At 57.3% G+C, this 18,994-nt stretch overlaps 1 protein-coding gene across 4 annotated transcripts in view; it reads right to left on the bottom strand.

The window, feature by feature from the left end:
* The window catches only part of GRIP2 (glutamate receptor interacting protein 2), a 73,630-nt gene that overhangs the window by 28,657 nt on the left and 25,979 nt on the right, over positions 1–18,994 (bottom strand). For 2 of the 4 annotated variants that reach the window (XM_036431228.2, XM_045579218.1), the window contains exon 1: positions 4,919–4,984. The exons of the other annotated variants lie outside the window; for them this stretch is intronic. In XM_036431228.2, coding sequence (XP_036287121.1) covers positions 4,919–4,958 — 40 coding nt within the window. In that variant the 5' untranslated portion in view covers positions 4,959–4,984. Of the gene's footprint in view, positions 1–4,918; positions 4,985–18,994 lie in introns of those variants that run through there. 4 annotated transcript variants of the gene reach the window in all.

Below are 18,994 nucleotides of genomic sequence, written 5' to 3'. Positions count from 1 at the left end.
TTCTTTAGAAAGGTTTTCCACACTTCCCTTTACCTCTCTGCACACAATATGCCACCATTGCCACCCAATCCTATGGTCGGCAAACTGTGGCTCGCGAGCCACAGGCGGCTCTTTGGCCCCTTGAGTGTGGCTCTTCCACAAAATACCACGTGCGGGCACACACGTACAGCGCGATGGAAACTTCATGGCCCATGGAAGAAGTCGGTTTTCGGCTCTCCAAAGAAGTTTCAGTCGTTGTCCTGTTGATATTTGGCCCTGTTGGCTAAGGAGTTTGCCGGCCACTGGCCTAATCCTCACAGTTTCCAACTACCCGGTAGCATTTAGTCTAGTGCAGTAATCGGCAAACTCATTAGTCAACAGGGCGGCAAACCGCGGCTCGAGATGGTAACAGCTCCTATGGATGAAACGCGCGGCCTTGTGCTGTGTGCTTCATAAGCACTATCCCACTGAGTCCTCCCCACTCTCTGAGGTGGCATGAGTGCTATTCCCATTTGAAAGATGGGGAACCTGAGCCACAGAGAGGCTGAGTAACTTCCCGCCGTAAGGAGCAGGGCCAAGATTTGACCCGAGGCCAGTGTTCTACGAACTTTAAAATTATCACCCCTTTACGCGGTAGGTACCGTTATCGTCCCGCTGTTAGAGATGAGGAAATGGAGGCACAGGCGGGTTTACATGCCCAGGGTCACACGGCTCCTAAGTTCCTAAGGGGCAGGGCCAGAGGCCCCTCCTGCCCCCACCGCCCGTCCCATGACACGCCTGGGCAGACTCAGGGACAATGCCCCCCCCTGGGGCAACTCTTCACAAGTAACACCCCTCTCTCTGGCCATCACAGCTGGACCAGGGCGGACAGCTGGATGGAGATGCACCAAAGCTGATTCTGCTCGAAGGGACAGCCTTACCCTCACAGCTGGCAAGCCTCCCTAGAAGCCAGCTTCCGGGACGTGTCGAAGGGAAATATGGAAAGATCAACGCTGCCATCTTTCTGTTGTACGCACGTTTTTAAGGGAAGGACTGGAATTCAGGCCTGCTTGGCCCTCAACAGGCCACATCCTTAACCCTGGGCTCTGCTCCCTTCCTCTCTCAATCAGGGGCACCCCAGAGGCAGTGCTGGCCGCCAGGAGCCCCCACTGCTCCTCCCTCCAACCCGGGGGCAGAGCTCAGGCACGCACAGGTGAGGCACGCCAGGGCTCCCAGGAGCCATCGGCATGACCGGGACAGCTCCCGCGAAGGGAGGGAAGCAAGCGCCTGGCTCTGGGCCTGCAGTCACACTCCCGGTGGCCCCAACATCAGGTGGGATGGGGTGCAGGCTCAAGGCAGGCCTTGGCCTTCTGCCTTCCGAGTCCGTGCTCTCCTGTCTAACTCTGAAACCAGCAACGCCAAGGAACAGGGCCTCAAAACCGAGCCACCCCGGGAGCCATTTGATTTCCCACCAGTGGATGCCTGGAGCGGTAAAAAGACTCGATTCGCCCTGTTGAGAGGAAAAGCAAAATTGCCATCACAGTCCCCTGGGCTCCCTGACTCCTAAAGATCTCCCCTGGGCCAGGTCTGCTCCAGCGCACTGGGCTCCTCGCTTATCTCCGTACGGGACGCGTGCCCACCCCAGGGCCTTTGCACTGGCTGTCCCTCTGCTCTGCTCCCCTCTGCTCGGGATGTTTCTTCTCAGACATCCCCAAAGCTGCCCCCCTTACCTCCTTCAGGAACCGGTCACCTCAGGGAGTTCTTCCCCAGCCAGACTGTCTAACCTGCACCCCCCCCACACACACACACACCTCCCATCACCTTCCTTCTCTGCTTGATTTCTCCTCAGAGCATTCAACACCATCTAACGACCTGACTTTTTTTTTTTTTTTTTAACTTTGTTATCTTATTAACTATCTGCCTCTCCCCCCTAGGACATCAGCTCCGGAGGGCTAGGCTATCGTCTGCCTGTTCCCTGTGCCTGTCTATGTCCAGCACAGGGAGCCTGCATACCGTAAGGGCTCAGTAAATAATGTTCGATTCCACCTGCAGATTAGGAGAATGGGACTCAAAGAGGTAGAATGGGCAGTTCAGGATCATGACACCAAGAAGAGGCAGAACCAGGACGCAAACCCAGGCCTCCCGGACTCTAGGCCATGGCTGCCGTGGCCCCCCTGGCCTCTGAGGCCTCCACAGTCTGGAGCCTGGGGTCCCCCAGGACTACAGCCCCTGCTGAGGCGCAGGAGGGTGGGCCTGTGCAGGGATCCAGGTGGTCTGGTGAGAGTCCCCTCAGAGGAGAGGGAAGCCCAGGCTGCAGACGAGGGACTACACACACACACACACACACACACACACACACACACTGCCCCAGCCTTCCTGAGTGGCATGGGCTCAGGAACAAAGACCACTTTGTGGCCCGGAGTCAGGAAAGAGTGAGCACTGGGAACAGGGTGGGGCGTGAGGGAGGAAGTTGCTGCCAAAGTCTGTGTCCGTGCTTACGGGGCGTCCCAGGCCTGCTCTCAGCCTTTCCTCAAGGGGCCCGGGTTCGTGGAGGGTAAACAAGTCTCCCGGGAGCAAGACCGAGTATGGCCAGAGGACAGGCCCAGAATGGCCAGAGGACAGGCCCGGGATGGCCAGAGGACAGGCCCGGGATGGCCAGAGGATAGGCCCGGATGGCCAGAGGACAGGCCCGGGATGGCCAGAGGACAGGCCCGGGATGGCCAGAGGACAGGCCCGGGATGGCCAGAGGACAGGCCCGGGATGGCCAGAGGACAGGCCCGGGATGGCCAGAGGACAGGCCCGGGATGGCCAGAGGATAGGGCCGGAATGGGGCTCGCGCAGGCCGGAGTCCCTTGGGGCGGAGAAAGGGCCCTGGGCGGCGTGTCCCAGGCCTGGTGCTCATGGAGAAGCGCTGCGAGTGGCCTGTCTCTGTGGGGCCTCAGCCTCCCCTGGAGAATGCTGAGTGCGTATGGAGTGGCCTCCCGTTGGCTGCCCTGGCCCCCTGCTCCCCACATAACCAGGCCTGGCCAATCAGAGGCCCAGTGATTGGCCAGGAGAGGGCATGTGACCCACGCCGGGCCAACCAGAGCAGCCCTGGGACGTTTGCTGAAACTGCTGGAATGGCCCTTCCTTGGGGAGAACTGAACTAGGTAACCTTCAACTTGAAAGTCCTGGGGCCTCTGGAGAAGAAAAGTGTCTGCCCGGAAAGGAAACGGCCTAAAAAGAAGCATAAACCTCACGGAGTTCACTGTTCGAGTCCCAGCAGTGCTAAGTGAGCAGCTGGATCCAGCTCTGCCTGAAGCTCCGTCTTTGCATTTTTCTTAAAAAGAGCTTTGGCAGCTGTGACCAGAGGTCCTGTGACCGGGGAAGGGAAGTGGGTGGGGGCTGCGGTGGGAGGGTCGGGGTCAAGCAAGTCACCAGAGAGAAAGTCAGGGAGACCATGAAGGGCCTTGAAGGCCAGGATAGGGAGCTGTAATCAGATTTACATTTTAGTGAGCTCCCAAAAGGAGCGTGGGAAGAGGAGGAGGAGGAGGAGGAGGAGGAGGAGGAGGAGGAGGAGGAGAAGGAAGAGGGGGAGGAGGAGGGGGAGGGGGAAACCAGGAGGCCAGGGAGGAGACTGAGCAAAGGACCAGGCAGGCGATGCTGAAGCCTAGGCCTGGATGGAGGCAGAGGCCCCATAGGAGGGGAAGACACCTCCCTGCCAACCCCCAGGTGAGGCCTCTGGGGCACTCCTGCCCGTGGGGCTCTGACCCCTGCAGGACGAGGTGACCCCACTCACGGGGGCCTTAGGTCAAGAGGACACAGGTGCCCGGGCCAGGAAAGTAGTGTCTCCATTTATAGCGCCATCGCCAGGAGGGGGCAGGAGGGAGCAGGAGCAGGGATTCCAAAGATGGAATCCCAGCTTTGCCACTTGTGACTGGGTAGTCTTGGACAAGTCACTTAACATCTCTGTGCCTCAGTTTTCCCAACTATACAGTGGGGAGAATGGTCCTGAACTCAGTGTTGTTGTGAGGATTAAGTGAGAAAACGCACAGAGAGACTTAGGATAGAGTAAGATCTGGCACAGAGTTAGATCTCAACAGCTGCCAGCTATGGTTTGCATTATTCTTATGTGGGGTCAGAGGGTAACCCTGCCTCTCCCCTGTCCATGGGTGGGGAGGTGGGAGCCTAAGTTCATGGGTGGGGAGCCCTGCGGTACTCATGTGCATGCCAATCCCAAGCCAGTCCCTGTGTGGCCGCTGTAGGGAAGATGGCCAGGTCTGTGCCTCGGTTTCCTCACCCGTCCCCAGTCCCTCCCTTAGGAGTTGTCGCCAGGCAGGAAAGTGTGTATATGGAGTGTGGGGAGGGACTGACAAGGGCGGCCCCAGGGCGCAGAGTGAAGGACGGGGTCCTGGCTCCGACCAAGCTCTCCGTTGGGGAGCATGGGGAGAAGTAAGGCCAGCCGGCAGGCAGGCTAGGGGACAGATGGACAGATGGATGGAGCAATTATGTCTGCCCCAGAGCCTCTCCCTGAGTCCCAGTCCCGTCCACCCAGGAATGAGGCAGCTGTGAGCCCCCCTCCCTCCTGACTGCACCCCCAGAGCCCAGGCTCAGCAGCTAGACCCCAGCCAGGGCTTCTCCCTTCCCCTACAAGGCCCAGGAGCCCCCTCCACACCACACCTCTGCTCCACACTCTGGGCAGGGAGCTCCCTCCTGCCAGCTCCTGCCGAGGTGGGTGCCATCCCCGAGGCGCCCCTGAGGGGCTGAGCACTGCCCTCTGGAATTCCCCTGGTCGTGGCCTGGGTCGGACAGACAGCCCTGCCACCTGCTCGCCCTGGCCAGGGGTCCCGCCCCCTGCACTCTCTCCAAGCCCCAGGTCTCTGGGGAGTGGCAGTCCCTCGCTCAGCCATCCCAGTCCCCCATCGGACAGCAGTGCGAGGAACCAGCCCACCCCTCTGCCGACGGGCCCCCCGTGACTCACCGGCCTCTTCAGGGGTCTCCCGGTGGAGCCCACACAGCATGTCTGCTATTGTCCCTGCTGCCCACTGACTCCCTGGGGAGCCACGCTGCTCTGCCCCTCCCACACCCTCGCCAGGGAGGGGCTGTGGGAGAGAAGCGCCCGGCTCCCACTGGCTGGGCACGGAGTCCACCCACTGCAGCAGGCGGCTCTCTGCTTAAAGGGGACATGCTGCCGTCACGCCTGGCTTCTGGGTGGGGTTCGACACCCTCACTCCCGTAGCCTGGGCTGGAGACCTTTGAAGATGGCATGCATGGGGTCTCCCCCCGGAGCCCCAGGCAGATGGACCCCAGGTCCAGATCAGCTCCGAACTTGCCCTGGGACTTTGGCAAGTGATTTGCCCTTACCAGGCCTCAGTTTTCCCATCCAGAGAGGGGAAGCTGTGCCCTTCCAACTTCCCACAGAAACCCCAAGACAGAGCCCAGTGCGGCCAGCAGATAATGCCAGGGCACGTCTGTGGGTCTCAAGGTAGAAACTCTTGTGCTTGGAGCCCTTCCACTGACATTCTGGGCAGAGCTGACTACTTTCCCCGCGCCTCAGTTTCCCTTTCTGTAAGGTGGAGCTTGGGGAGGGCGAGCCCAGCCGCCTGCCCCATGGAGCACCCCCGATGCCCTGCTTCCTGGGAGGACTGAGCGAGCCAGGCTGAGGATCTGTCTCTGGGCTTGATGGGCAGGAGCAGCTGCTCACAGCTCCAGACACTCACACTCCTAGCTCCCTCCACGCCAGCTCAGGACGGACCCTGACGGCTCTGAGGGACTCCCAGCCCCAGCTCTCAGCTGCTCCTGCTCCCAGCCCACCCACAGGTGCTGGCACCAACCAAGGGGACCCATAGGTACTTCGGAGAGGGGTGAGTGATGGTGACACGAGGCATCCAAGCCTGTGACGACACGGTGCACCCCGTGAAATGCAGCACAGGATGAGGCAGACGAGGTCTGGCCCCCGGCGGGGCTCTTGGATACATGGGAACAAGCAGGTCTCACAGCAAAGGGGAGCGTGCTGCCCAGTGGTTAGAGACGGGCGGTTTCTTCTGGGTTCTCTCCTGAGCAGCGGTTCCCACCACACAACGCAGAGTTCCTGAGCCACCCTCTCTGGCTCCTGCCAACCCAACATTTTCAAAACAGTCCAGCATCTAAGCCTTCATGGATGGGGAGCCCTGCGGTACTCATGTGCATGCCAATCCCAAGCCAGTCCCTGTGTGGCCGCTGTAGGGAAGATGGCCAGGTCTGTGCCTCGGTTTGGGCTCTTGTACCCCTGTATCCATAGGTTTGTGGTCCTCCATTGCTGCCTTCTGCCTTAGGGGTACCCCCTCTTTGGGTGACTGCAGGCAGGTCCTAGGGGGCAGGGGCCAAGTTCCAGGAGAGGTTGCCTTGGGCCAGCAGTGAGGCCGAAGGTCAAAGAGAAACCCCAAGATCTCAGCCATGGGAGGTGTGGGCGGGTCAGAGGGAGGACCGGTAGCTGGCCCAGGCAGAGGAGGGGGTGCAGGCCCTCGATGGGGGTCACGGTGCCAGGCGACGATCAGCACAAGGCTCTCGACAAAGACCCTGACCGCCCCCAGGGACCAAGGGCCACTGGGAGGCAGTCCCAGCTCCACGCCCAGCAGGAGGGAATGAAGCCTTCTCAGCAAGTGAATGGCTCTAACAGACATCTGCCTCTCCCTCCCCACCCCCACCCCCCACCCCGCACCCCGCACCCTCTCCCTCATCTACAGGCCTTCAGGGGAGGGGGGCTCCATGGCACACCAGGCTTGAGAGCTACATCCACCCCCTCCAGTAAGAAAACATTTGCTCGCGGTACAGATGCATTTAAATGAGCTAGGAGGACGGGCGGTCGGAAAGAGCTCGCCGTGTTTGTCTTTCTCGCCGCTCCTGTGGAATTTACTTTTGTGGATGAGACGCTCCGGGAAAGGTCAGGCCGTGGGTTATGGGAGAGCGTCCCTTCAGCGTTTCTCTGGGTGCCCCCCCTGCCCGCCATGGGGGCTGGCACCCCCGGAGACGGTGGGAGCCAGGGTCTTCCCTCGGCCCTCTGTCCCCCTCGGCCCATCGAGCACACTGGCTTTTGGTTTTACCCACGAGAGTGTTTGGAAGCAATGGCGGGTCCATTTTGGGACAAGGCAGGGTTTCAATAAGTCATCGGTCCAGAAAGGCTAAGTAACTCGCCCAAGGCATCCAGCGGTAAGGGTGGAGCCAGCTTCACCTCTAAGAGGTCTGTTGTTGTTGTTGTTGTTGTTGTTTTAATCCTCACCTGAGGACATTTTATTGATTTTTAGAGAGGAAGGGAGGGAGGGAGATAGGAACATCAATTGGCTGCCTCTCGTATGCACCTCAAGGAGGGATCTAACGCACAACCTAGGCATGTGCCATGACCAGGGACCAGACCTGCGACCCTTTGGTGTATGGGGTGATGCTCCTTCCAAGGGAGCTTGTGACCAGGTCCGAGAGAGCAGAGGAGGAGCAGCCAGCCCTCTCCGTCACTGAGGGGCTGTTCTTGGGCCCGACTTTGAAGGATGAGGAGGCACCCGACAGAAAAGGGAAAAGCCATTGCCGACGTGCGTCCACGAGTGAAATCCCATGTGACGGAGACGAGGAGACCAGGAGGGATGTGGAGATGGAGCCAGGTCGTGAGGTCTCATCCTACACATGTGGTCCAGGGACCGACAGCCTGGGCATCGCAGAGCTGGAAGGAACGCTCAGGCCCCACCCGGGCTTAACAAGGTCCCGGGGGACGCAGATGAAGTTGCAAAACACAGCACTGGGAATCTGGCTTTCCCCCTGCAGGCAGTGGGAGCCACAGATGGCTGTAGGGTAAGGGGGTGAGAAGGCTCCGCAAGGTCCTCAGACATGGAACTCAGCCACGGTCGAGAGGAAGATCTGCCCTGGGAGCTGGCCTAAGAGCAGGAGGAGCTGCTGCCCTGTTCCAAAGATGACCCTTCTCCTCTGAGGCTGCCAAATCTCCAGGAAGCTGAGGAAAGGGGAGGGGAAGGGGGCGATTGCTGGGCCTGTGCAGCGGCTGAACGCCAGGTCTGCTTGATGCCCAGGTGGCCAGCACAGATGCGATGGATGGCCCGTGAGGGGCACTAGGAACCCGAGGGGAACTGGCAGGACCACTGAGCTGGTGGGCACCAGCCCCATGGTTTTGTTAGATGCAGGAGGACGGATTGCTGTGTGACCTGGGGCACGTGTCTAAACCTCTCTGGTCATCCGTTTCCTTGCCTGTAGAATGGGATAATAAAAGCACCCAGCCCTAATGAGTTTGGCTCAGTAGATAGAGCATCAGACTGAGGACTGAAGGGTCCCAGGTTCAATTCCAGTCAAGGGCATGTACCTTGGTTGCGGGCATATCCCCAGTAGGAGGTGTGCAGGAGGCAGCTGATCGATGTTTCTAGCTCTCTATCCCTCTCCCTTCCTCTCTGTAAAAAAAAATCAATAAAATATATATTTTTTTTAAAAAAGGCACCCAGGCCCTGTGTTGGGGAGACCACATCTTAATGAATCAGAAAACGTCCACCCATCTACTTCCCTGCCATGAATGTCACACCGACACTGAGAAAGAGACCAGAGAGGCAGCACTCGAAGGTCAGATGCGCCCAGGTACACATCCCAGCCCTGCCAGCTGTGTGGTTCTGGGGGAGTCACTCTGTCTGGGCTTCTACACCCCCCCCCCCCAGGCATGAGGGCAGAGCCCTGGGGAGGGCTTTGCAGCCTGTGACTGACCAACACACACTCAGGACCTCTTTCCTGCGTGGGGCCAGGCCCGCAGCCCTGCTTGGTGTCTCTTCACGGGCACCACTGCTGGGACATTCTCTGCTGAGCTGGGCCGGTTTCCATACTGAAGGACCCCTGGCGTCCCTGACCCTTGCCCACCCCTGGGCAGTGACCACTGCAATTAGGAACCAACCTACCCCACGCTGCATGAATGGGAAAACCGAGACCCAGAAAGGAGTGTTCACCACCCCCTTCCCCCCCAGTGCAGAGCGGGGGCCTGGACCCCACCTTTCCTTCCTCTCAGCCCCAGGACCGGGTCCATCACAGCCACACAATCAAGTCCATCACAATCAAGCCGTGCCCCGAGCCCAGCGGGGCCCCTGAGTGGCAGCCGGAAATGAAGTCTGGGTGCAGAGATGGCGATGTGAGGATGAGAGATAAACCCTTTATTGCTGTTCAGTTGCTTCTTCCTCCCTCTCTCCTCACACCACCCAGGAGGCTGGGCCAGGACAATGGCTTCCCAGCCTGGTGGTTAAACTTTCCTACAAGGTGGGCATAGCGTCCTCATTTCACCAATGGGGAAACCGAGGCCCAGGCTGTGGCCCCACCAGCAGCAGGGGAGGGGCACTGGGTGACTCTCTCATAGAGGGTGCTGTTTGGCTGGGGCCCAGCTTTGGCCAAGTTGCCCGACATCTCCCCCCAGCTCCAGTGCCCACCCCCCCACACACACCTGACTTCAGGGTAGGCTGGGTTGTGCCTCAGGGGTCATGCCCACTCATGGGCCCCTGCCAGGCTGTGGCTGCGGACTGACACCTGCCAGCTTCCAGCCTGACACCGCGGCCTTCCTCCAGCCCTGGGGGGCAAGGGGCATGTAGGGTCAAGGTGTCAAGGGGTCACAGGTGACTGCGAGAGCCAGCCTGGCAGTCCGTGTGCACGGACCAGGGGAGAGGGAGGTCCGGATCGGGGAGGAGCCCAGCAGATGGCCCTTCAGGACCAGGTGGGGCAGAAACTGTGCCAACCTCTGTTTTCAGCATTCCACACCTATTTTCTCATTTCATCCCCACAACATCCCCACTTCAGAGGTGCGGAAATGGGGTCCAGAGGGGCACAACCCCTTGCTCTTTGTCACACAGAGCGTGAGGGGTGAGCTGGGATGGGAACCCGGGCCCTCCTGCTGCCAGCCACGCAAGCACCGCATGCACAGCCTCCTGAGAAACACACGCGCGCGCAGAGGGCTCCCGCCAGCCCCTCCTGTGCCCGCGATGCAGGGAGCACTGGGGGACTGTGGGGTGCGGGTTCCCGAACTGCTGTTCACACAGGACCTGCTCTGCGGTCAGAACATCACACGTGACGTGGGGACGCCCCGTCTCTCGCAGAAGGGATTATACCCCGAGAGGGTTATAGGAGGCCCGACAACAAAGGGGCCAAGAGTCAAGGTGGCTCGGGAGAGAAGTCCAGGCAAGCTGCCTGGAGGAGGCAGCATTCGAGCGAAGCCTTGAGAAGATCAGGCAGGAAGGGCATTCCGGGCAGAGGGGACAGCGGGCAAAGGGTGGGAGGGGGGAAGGCGCCCAGGATGTGTAGGGAAAGGCACTGACCAGGCGCTGCAGGTCAGAGGGCTCCAGAATCGAAGGTGGGCTGGGTCCTGACGGACAGAGGCCTGTGTTAGAGGAGGGAATGCGCTGAACGGGGCGTTCCTGGCACCGTGGCTGCCATGTGGGTGGCATTTGAGGAGGATGGGAGGGTGGGACTCAGGGCCAGGGCAGCCACAGGGGAACCAATCATCAGGGGAGTGAGTGCTGGAGCCTCAGCGCGCAGCGTCTGATCACAGCGACGCCCTCTGGTGGCTGGTGATCAGCGAGACCTTGGGAGGCACAGGCCCTTTCCTGTGCCCTCATGCCCAGTGAGGTGGCTAAGACTGTGCCTGGAATCCTACCTTCTCCCCTCTCCTTCAAGCATCACCTTCTGAACAGGTGGCGATGCCCCAGGAGAAGAGGGAGGAGGCTAACATGTACAGAGCGCTTACTGGGTACATAGCGTGTTAGATCAGGGTCTTGCGTAATTTTTCCAAAGTCCTGCGGAAATTTTCCCAAGTCCTCCATTTTACAGAGGAGAAACTGAGGCCCATAGGAGAAGGAATGTGGCCCAGGACTCCAGCGAGGATGGGCCAAGGGTCAGATCATCAGAATCAGGTGCTCCCACCTCAGGTCCTTGGCCTGTGCTCTTCCCACTGCCTGGGGCCCCCTGCCCCTCTCTCATCCTTCGAACCCAGCTTAAAAGCTGCTTCTACCGAGAAGCCCACCCTGACTGCATCAAGCGGGTCCCCTTTACCCTTTCCTCTGATGCATTTGCTCACCTGCTCTTTTCCTCTAAATGGGAGATCCTCAGCTGTCCAGCTCAAATATATATATATATATATATATATATATATTGGGTCGGCAAGTAAGTAATTGCGGATTTTTTAAAGAAAATCAAAGACAATTTTTTCATGGAACTAAATAACTTTATTCTGTAATGTATTGCCCATTTTGATCAATGACCTTTTGCCATCTTTCAGGCAGCATCATAATCCCACGTTCAAAAAACTTCTGGTTTTTATTAGCAAAAAACTGAATCAGGTACGATTTGACATCATCATCATTATTGAAATTTTTACCATTCAAGGAGTTTTGTAAAGATCGAAACAAAAAGTAATCAGATGGTGCAAGGTCAGGACTATATGGTGGATGTGGCAAAACATCCCAACCAAGCTCCATTAATTTTTGCCGAGTGACCAAAGATGTGTGTGGCCTTGCATTGTCATGATGGAATACAACACCTTTTCGATTTGTCAATTCGGGCCGCTTTTCTTCAACTGCATTGTTTAATTTCGTTAGTTGTTCAATGTAGACATCAGAATTGATCGTTCGGTTGGGTGGTAAGAGTTCAAAGTAGACAATTCCTTTGTAATCCCACCAAACTGATAACAAAACCTACTTTTGATGAATATCAGCTTTTGATGTTGTTTGAGTTGGTTCACCTGGCCTGCTCCACGATCTTTTCCACTTGATATTGTTGTAAACAACCCATTTTTCATCGCCAGTTATCAGTCGTTTTAAAAATGGATCATTTTCATTACGTTTCTTTAGCAAATCGCAGCTGCTAATGCGTTGCGTTAACTGTGATTCTTTCAGTTCGTGAGGAACCCATGTATCGAGTTTTTGAACATAGCCAAGTTGTTTTAAGTGATTTTCAATGCATGTATGTGATACATGAAGCTTCTCTGCAATCTCACGTGTTGTACTGTGACAGTCCGAATTGATTATTGCTTTGATTAGGGCGTCATCAACTTCAACTGGACGACCAGAGCGTTTTTCATCTTTGAGTGAAAAATCACCAGAACGAAATTTGGCAAACCAATTTTGACACTGCCGTTCTTTTAAGGCTTCGTCACCATAAACAGCACATAACTTTTTATGAGCTTGCAATGCATTTTTCCCTTTGTGGAAATAAAAAAGCAAAATATGACAAAAATGTTCCTTTTGATTTTCCATTTTTCAACGAACGCCAAACGAAAACTACAAAACAGATCAAAAAACTTTTTTTACTGATTAACAGCTGAATAGCCAACTATCAAATAACAAAATGTGTTTTACATTTGTACTACGTCTGCAAACCTAAAAATTCAACTGAAGCCATATATGTGCGAAACCCGCAATTACTTACTTGCCGACCCAATATATATATATACACACACACACACACACACACACACACACACACACAAATAATTGTGGTGTTTTGTTTTTTTTTACAGAGAGGAAGGGAGAGAGTTAGAGAGCTAGAAACATCAATGAGAGAGAAACATCGATTAGCTGCCTCTTGCACAGTCCCTACTGGGGTTGTGCCCGCAACCAAGGTACATGCCCTTGACCGGAATCGAATCTGGAACCCTTCAGTCCGCAGGCCGACGCTCTATCCACTGAGCCAAACAGGTTTCGGCATGTCCAGCTCTTTGACATTGAGCAGGACAGGGCCTTACACACAGTGAACGCTAAGTGCTCGCTGAATGAGTGAATGAGAAATCGATGTCGAATACACCTAGCCTCTGGGTGGCTACAGTGGAAAGAAACCAATAATGGGTCCCTCTAACACCTCAATGCGATGTAGGAAATCCTTCCTGCTGTCTGGGACAGCGTGCACAGCTCCACAGATGGGGAGCTCACCACCTCAGGAGAAGCCCACTTCATTCCTAAACAGTGGTGAGGGCTGAGAGCCACTCTGACATCACGAGCAGAAGCCTTCCTGACCCAGGTCCACCCTTCACAGTCTCAGGGGCTGTGTCTGGTCCCAGGTCACGGCCTCTGAGCCCTGGCTATGGCTTCAGCGGGGACTCATCAGCTCCCCTCCCATCCTGTGGGCCTCCCCCCAGGGTGTGGCTGGACAACGTGGGTGCCCATTCACACTAAGGTGACCAGACGTCCCGATTTTTAACCATTTGTCCCGCGTCCCGTGGTGTTTTAAAAAGTCCCGATGAAAAAATTGGGACTTTTTTAAAACACCGAGGGACGCGAGACAAATGGTTAAAAATCGGTACTGTCCAGCCAAAAGCGGGATGTCTGATCACCTTAATTCACACATATGTGTGTCTTTCACCCCCTAAAGATTTCAGCGTGCTTTTCACCTTTGGTGTGCTTGCTTCAGGCTGGAATATCTTTTTATAGGCGAGGAAACTGGGGTTCGGAGGCCAGGAGTCCGAGGCACTGGATTTCCTCCCGGTTCAGGAGACCCGTGTGCTCAGAAAGGCTGTGTGGCCGTTTTATCTGACGCTGTGCCCTCCTGGTGGACTTGGCTATTGAAAGAGAGCTCTGCACCGCGGGCGGATGGTGGAAGCTCAGGCAGGTGTTAATCTGGGGGGGACCCCGAGCAGCCCAGTTCAGAATGTGCCGGTGAGATCCAGCAGCAGGTGCTCCCTGGTCGAGGGGAGGGGAAGGTGCGGGCTCTGCAGGGTTAGAGGCGGGCTCTGGCAGAAGCCATGTGTTTGAGGACGAGGCCTGACCCTGAGGTTTCTGGGCCAGCGCCTGCTGCCTGCCAGCTGAAGCTCCCACGTTCCATGGCATCCTCTACGCTGTTCAGGAAGAATCCCTGGGTGGTTGCCAGCTGGTGTCCGGGGCCAGCCTGCCCCTCTCCAGCCTCGCCTCTCCGCACCGAGCTCCCTGAGCCCGCTCGCACCGCCCCGACTTTCCACTCACGGCCCCCCAGGAATGTGCTCTCTAATCCCTCCCCTGCCTGCCCGAACCCGGCAGGTCCCCCCACATCACTCCATGTCCCTTCCCCTGGGAACCTTCCCTGATCCTCCAGCTGAGTCTCCAAAGCCCTTAGGCGGCCCTCAGTCCCACTTTGATCAGCTGACCAGATGTCCCCTCTTTCTTGCCCATCTCCCCCCAGATAAGCTGACACTGGAGTGGTGATGAGCATTCTAGCTGCCCCCTGCCAGTCTGTTAGCACCCGCTCCTCCAGCAGGAGCACCACAGAGGGCCTTACAGGGGCCTCCACCTTGAGCAAAACTGGCCCTGACATGCCCATGTGTAAAATGGGGGTACACGCGTGGGCTGGGGGAGGAGCAGGACCTGTGCTCTCTGGGGGCTGCTTCTGCTCCACCCTCAGCCAGTCTGAGACGCCCTCTCCTCGGTCCCCAGCTTGGCTCCAAATAACCCCCTGCTGTTTCCAAACGTCAAGCAAGCAGTCCTCGGTAGACCCATTCTGCAAAGGGGGCACTGAGACTCGGTGGGGGGCGGGGGAAGAGGGATGGGGGCAGGGTCTTCCCCAAGGTCGTCTGCAGGGCCCCCAGGTGCCCCAGTTGCGTGCTGTGAGCATTTGTCAGATATGTACCCCCCTCACCCACCCACCTGCCCACACATCTGCTTATGAGTCACCGCCACCTCGGCCAAGACGGCACAATGCAGGGCTGCAGAGACAAGGTCAGCTCAAGGAGAGCACGTGGGCAGAAGGGGAGGGGCCAAGAGGAGGCTTCCGGCCACCAGAGAGCAGAGCCAGAGGCACAGAAGGGAAACCGAGGCCAGAGGAGCGGGGAGCTGTTCAAGAACCACAGAGAGTGGGCTCAGCCTTGGTCTCCAGTCTGATGGACGTGTCTTCCGCTCCATCAGGCCATCCCCCCGGAGGAAGACAGGGCCAGTGGCCTTCACAATTAAGGGGGCAATTAAGACTGAACAGTCAAGCCGACACACGGAAACAATGCTGGGACCTTAGCTGACGAGATGAGTGCTGGTTGCGGTGGGTGACACAGACAAGGCACGTGTGCTAGCAGGATGTGCACCCAAAGTGTGTGCCTGGGATCTGAGGGGGTTGGGAGGGAAGGGGGAGAGGATGGCTTATCTGCCTGCTCTGTCCTGTCAGACTTCCCCAGACCTGGGCTCAACTCTAGGCTCTGCCCAAGAAGGACCCCGGCAGGCTGGGGCATGGACAGAGGTGGTGACCAGGTGGGGAGGGTGTAAGATCCTGAGAAGCGGGCCCTATCCCTCTCTGCAGGGCTGTCCTGGGGCAGAGGGGGCAGAGGGAGGACAGAGAACCTCGGGGGACCCAGGAGAAGACGAACCAGTAGCCACACACTTGGAATGCAACAGAGGGGTCCCCTGCTCCCGGTGGGGGAGACAGGATAGCTGACCACTGAGCAATGCCTGCTGGGGAGCCATTTGGGCTCTGAAGTCAGCAGGCTCGGCTCGGAGGCCCCGACGGCGCCATCTCCCTCCCAGCTGACCTTGGAAAGGCCCTTCCGCCTTTTAGTTTCTTCCCCTGCAACACGGGGCAATTTAGCTCACGGCTCGCAGGGCCACTGTGAGGGTGAGAACATCCGTGTCAAGTACTTAGCACGGGGCCTGGCCCGGCGTGCAGCGAGTGCTCAGTCGGTGATCGAGGAACAAAGCACGGTCCAGAGGCTCACCCCAGGCTGCCTGCATTCCGGGAGCAATTTTCCGAGGATGAGTCTATCCCGGGCTCCTTGGTAAAGACAGGAACCCCATGGTCTGAGACACCACGGCTGACCTGAACTTCGGGGGCCCACGCATCGAGGGGGCAGAGGCCTGGGAGCGGGGTGCTGCTCTGGCACCGGGGGAGGGGATGCCTCCCACCTCGGGGGTCAGATCTGAGACTCCCTCGCGGCTGCTGCAGTGTGGAAAATGCCAGGAGCCGGATGTGGAGGCGTGTTGGAGACAGAGGGGAGCCTCATTAGGGAGGAGAGGAAGGAGTGAATAATTCATCACAGACGTGCCCATGGAGGGGGTGGATGGACAGAGCTGGGAGGGCGGGCACAGCACAGCACTTCCTGTGCCCAGGAGGCCCCGTGCAGCCAGAAGAAGCGGTTACTATCCTTAATGACCTTGTTATGCCCTCTAATCCATCACTCTGCCTGCCCACCCTGGCCGGAAGGTCTGGGGTAGGCCCCTGCCCAGAGCCTGCCTTCCTGTGTTTGTCCCCCTGACACACGAAAGCAAATCCCTCTCTCTTTGAATTGAATGTGACCATTCTGTGGCCTCAGAGGCCAAAGCACAGCCCCATGGGAAACCTCACTGAATGGATCTGATCTCCCAGAATCCTCCATTCCACCCTTTAGGGAGGCGCTGTCATGACGTCTAAGCTGTGGAGGAAGAGGGACCCGGGAGAGTGTGTCCTCTGCAGGCACTGAGGTCCAGCATAGCAGGCCCTCCCCTCCTCAGCCTCCATTTCCTCCCTGTCCAGATGCAGAGGACAAATGACATTGCCGGGACCATCTGAGGTCAGCCCGGGATGGACACCAGGGGTGCTCCCTCGGGGACTGAAATCAGGGAAGCTGAGCCAGGACCGAGCACCTCCTCCCCCCAGTCCCGCCCAGGCAGGAAGGGCTGCTTCTGAATTTAAGCAAAGCTTCCAATCCCAGTCTGGGGGACACCAAATGGGGCTCAGCTGACCATGTGGCCCAGGGACCCCACCTCAAGCAATCACAAGGAGAGGAACTTCAGGGTCCTACCACATAAGATGGGAAACAGAAAGGCCTGTGAAACATATGGGCTGAGTCCCAACCAGTTTGGCTCAGTGCATAGAGCGTCGGCCTGCGGACTCAGGGGTCCCAGGTTCGATTCCGGTCAAGGCATGTACCTTGGTTGTAGGCGCATCCCCAGTGGGGAGTGTGCAGGAGGCAGCTGGTCGATGTTTCTAGCTCTCTATCCCTCTCCCTTCCTCTTTGTAAAAAAATCAATAAAATATGTATTTTTTAAAACTATATGGGCTGGGCCTGGTCAGTGTGCCTCAATTGGCTGGGCGCTGTCCCGAGCACCAAAAGGGTGCCAGTTCCTTTCCCAGGCGGGGCACGTGCCAGGCTGCAGGTTCCATCCCTCGTAGGGGCATGTAGGAGGCAGCAGATCAAGGTTTTGCTCTCACACTGATGTTTCTCTTTCTTCCTCCCTCTCCCTTCCCTTCTATCTAAATATCAATAAAATATTAAACACACACACACACACACACACACACACACACACATGCTAGATGTGGGGAGGCATGTTCTCAGACATTTAAAAAAGTATTTTGGTCGAAACCGGTTTGGCTCAGTGGATGGAGCGTCAGCCTGCAGACTGAAGGGTCCCGGGTTCGATTCCGGTCAAGGGCATGTACCTTGGTTGCAGGCACATCCCCAGTAGGAGGTGTGGAGGAGGCAGCTGGTCAATGTTTCTCTCTCATCATTGTTTCTGGCTCTCTATCTCTCTCCCTTCCTCTCTGCGAAAAATCAATAAAAATATATATTTTTAAAAAAGTATTTTGGAAGAGAAAACACCTCTGTGTTCTTAAATCCTTCTCCCTTGATCTTTCATCTTCACAAACGATGGCGGGGTTTACTGTCTGGGCAAACCAGTGTGAGTGCCTCCTGTAGGGCCCCCATAAAGGAATGAGGGAGACACAGTCAGTCAGGCAGGGCACCCTCCCTCCTTGTCAGGGGTTTGCTGGTGTCTGTATGGGGCAGGGGTGGGGGCAAGCAGTGAGGGGGAAGAGGAAGCAACCTGGCTGGACTCGGGTGGGAAGATTGAATGAAAAGTTACCAGGTGTCACCGAAACCGGTTTGGCTCAGTGGATAGAGCGTCAGCCTGCAGACTGAAAGGTCCCGGGTTCGATTCCGGTCAAGGACATGTACCTTGGTTGCGGGCACATCCTCAGTAGGGGGTGTGCAAGAGGCAGCTGATCGATGATTCTCTCTCATCGATGTTTCTAACTCTCTATCCCTCTCTCTTCCTCTCTGTAAAAAATCAATAAAAATATATTTTTAAAAAAAAGGTTACCAGGTGTCTATTGTGGGCCAGGCCCGGCTCCCATCTTCCCAAATCATCTCTGCAGTCTGGGGAGGATGGCTCTCCTTGGGTCCATTTCACTGGTGAGGAAACTGACTGGGGTTGTGAGTGGGCCACTCTGGAAGTAAGACTGAATCCAGGTCTGCTGGGAGCCAGGAGCACTTCCTGCTTCTCCGCAGGGGGCAGACCCTGATCCACAGCGGTTAGTGGGCTTCCAGTCCAGAGCAGCCCTGGATGTATGTCTATCCCTCCAGCCTAGGGGGACCCCCCTATGGCTGGGGGCTCTGGGCAGGGCCCTACCCCAGACCTCCCAGGCGTGTCAGAGGGGCAATGGGTGCTCAGGGTCTGTGGCCCTGAATTGGGAGAAGGGTTTCTCCCGTGGGGAGGTTCCAACCGAGGGAAACCCTGTCCCTGAAGCGCTGCAGGCTTTGGCTGTTCGGTCCCTGTGGATGGGGCTTAGGGACCTCTAGGATATCAGACCACTGGCTGCTGGGGGCCAGTGCAGAACCTCGAGTCCTATGTCTCCCCCCCCTCCCCCCCCGTGGCCCCTGCTACCCGTGATGACTCCCGAGGCAGCCCCTCCCCACGTGGGTCTCCCTTGAGCCTGGAAAATGCTCGTGGCAGTTATGAGAGCTGCCTCGAGAGGGCCTCTGTGTGTCCGCTGTGTGGCCCTGGGCAAGTTACTGACCCTCTCTGTGCCTCAGCTTCTCCCTTTGCACCGCGAGGATCAGGAGGGGGCCAGCCTTGCAGGGCTGTTGGGAGAGGCGCTAACGAGTTAATGCATTGCCTGGTGCACATGGCACTGAGTTAACGACAGCCACTGTTGTTCTCATTTAGCGGTGTGATTATTCTTAGTTCCGAGGCCTGAGACAGAGACTGCGATCCCACCTCCTCTCCCTCCCCTCCAAGCTGTAGATGGAGAAATGGCAGCACAGGGAGGGGAGTGGTGGTAGGGGGAGCTGACTTCCAGCTCCAGACACTTCTCCCAGCCCCACTCCCACCCCAGCCTATCCTCCACCATGGGCCCCTCC

This window comes from Pipistrellus kuhlii, unplaced genomic scaffold (genome assembly GCF_014108245.1).
Source record: "Pipistrellus kuhlii isolate mPipKuh1 unplaced genomic scaffold, mPipKuh1.p scaffold_m20_p_11, whole genome shotgun sequence".
Classification (NCBI taxonomy): Eukaryota; Metazoa; Chordata; class Mammalia; order Chiroptera; family Vespertilionidae; genus Pipistrellus; species Pipistrellus kuhlii.
Note: the sequence above shows the minus strand (reverse complement) of the source record. Positions and strands in the feature narration are given on the sequence as shown.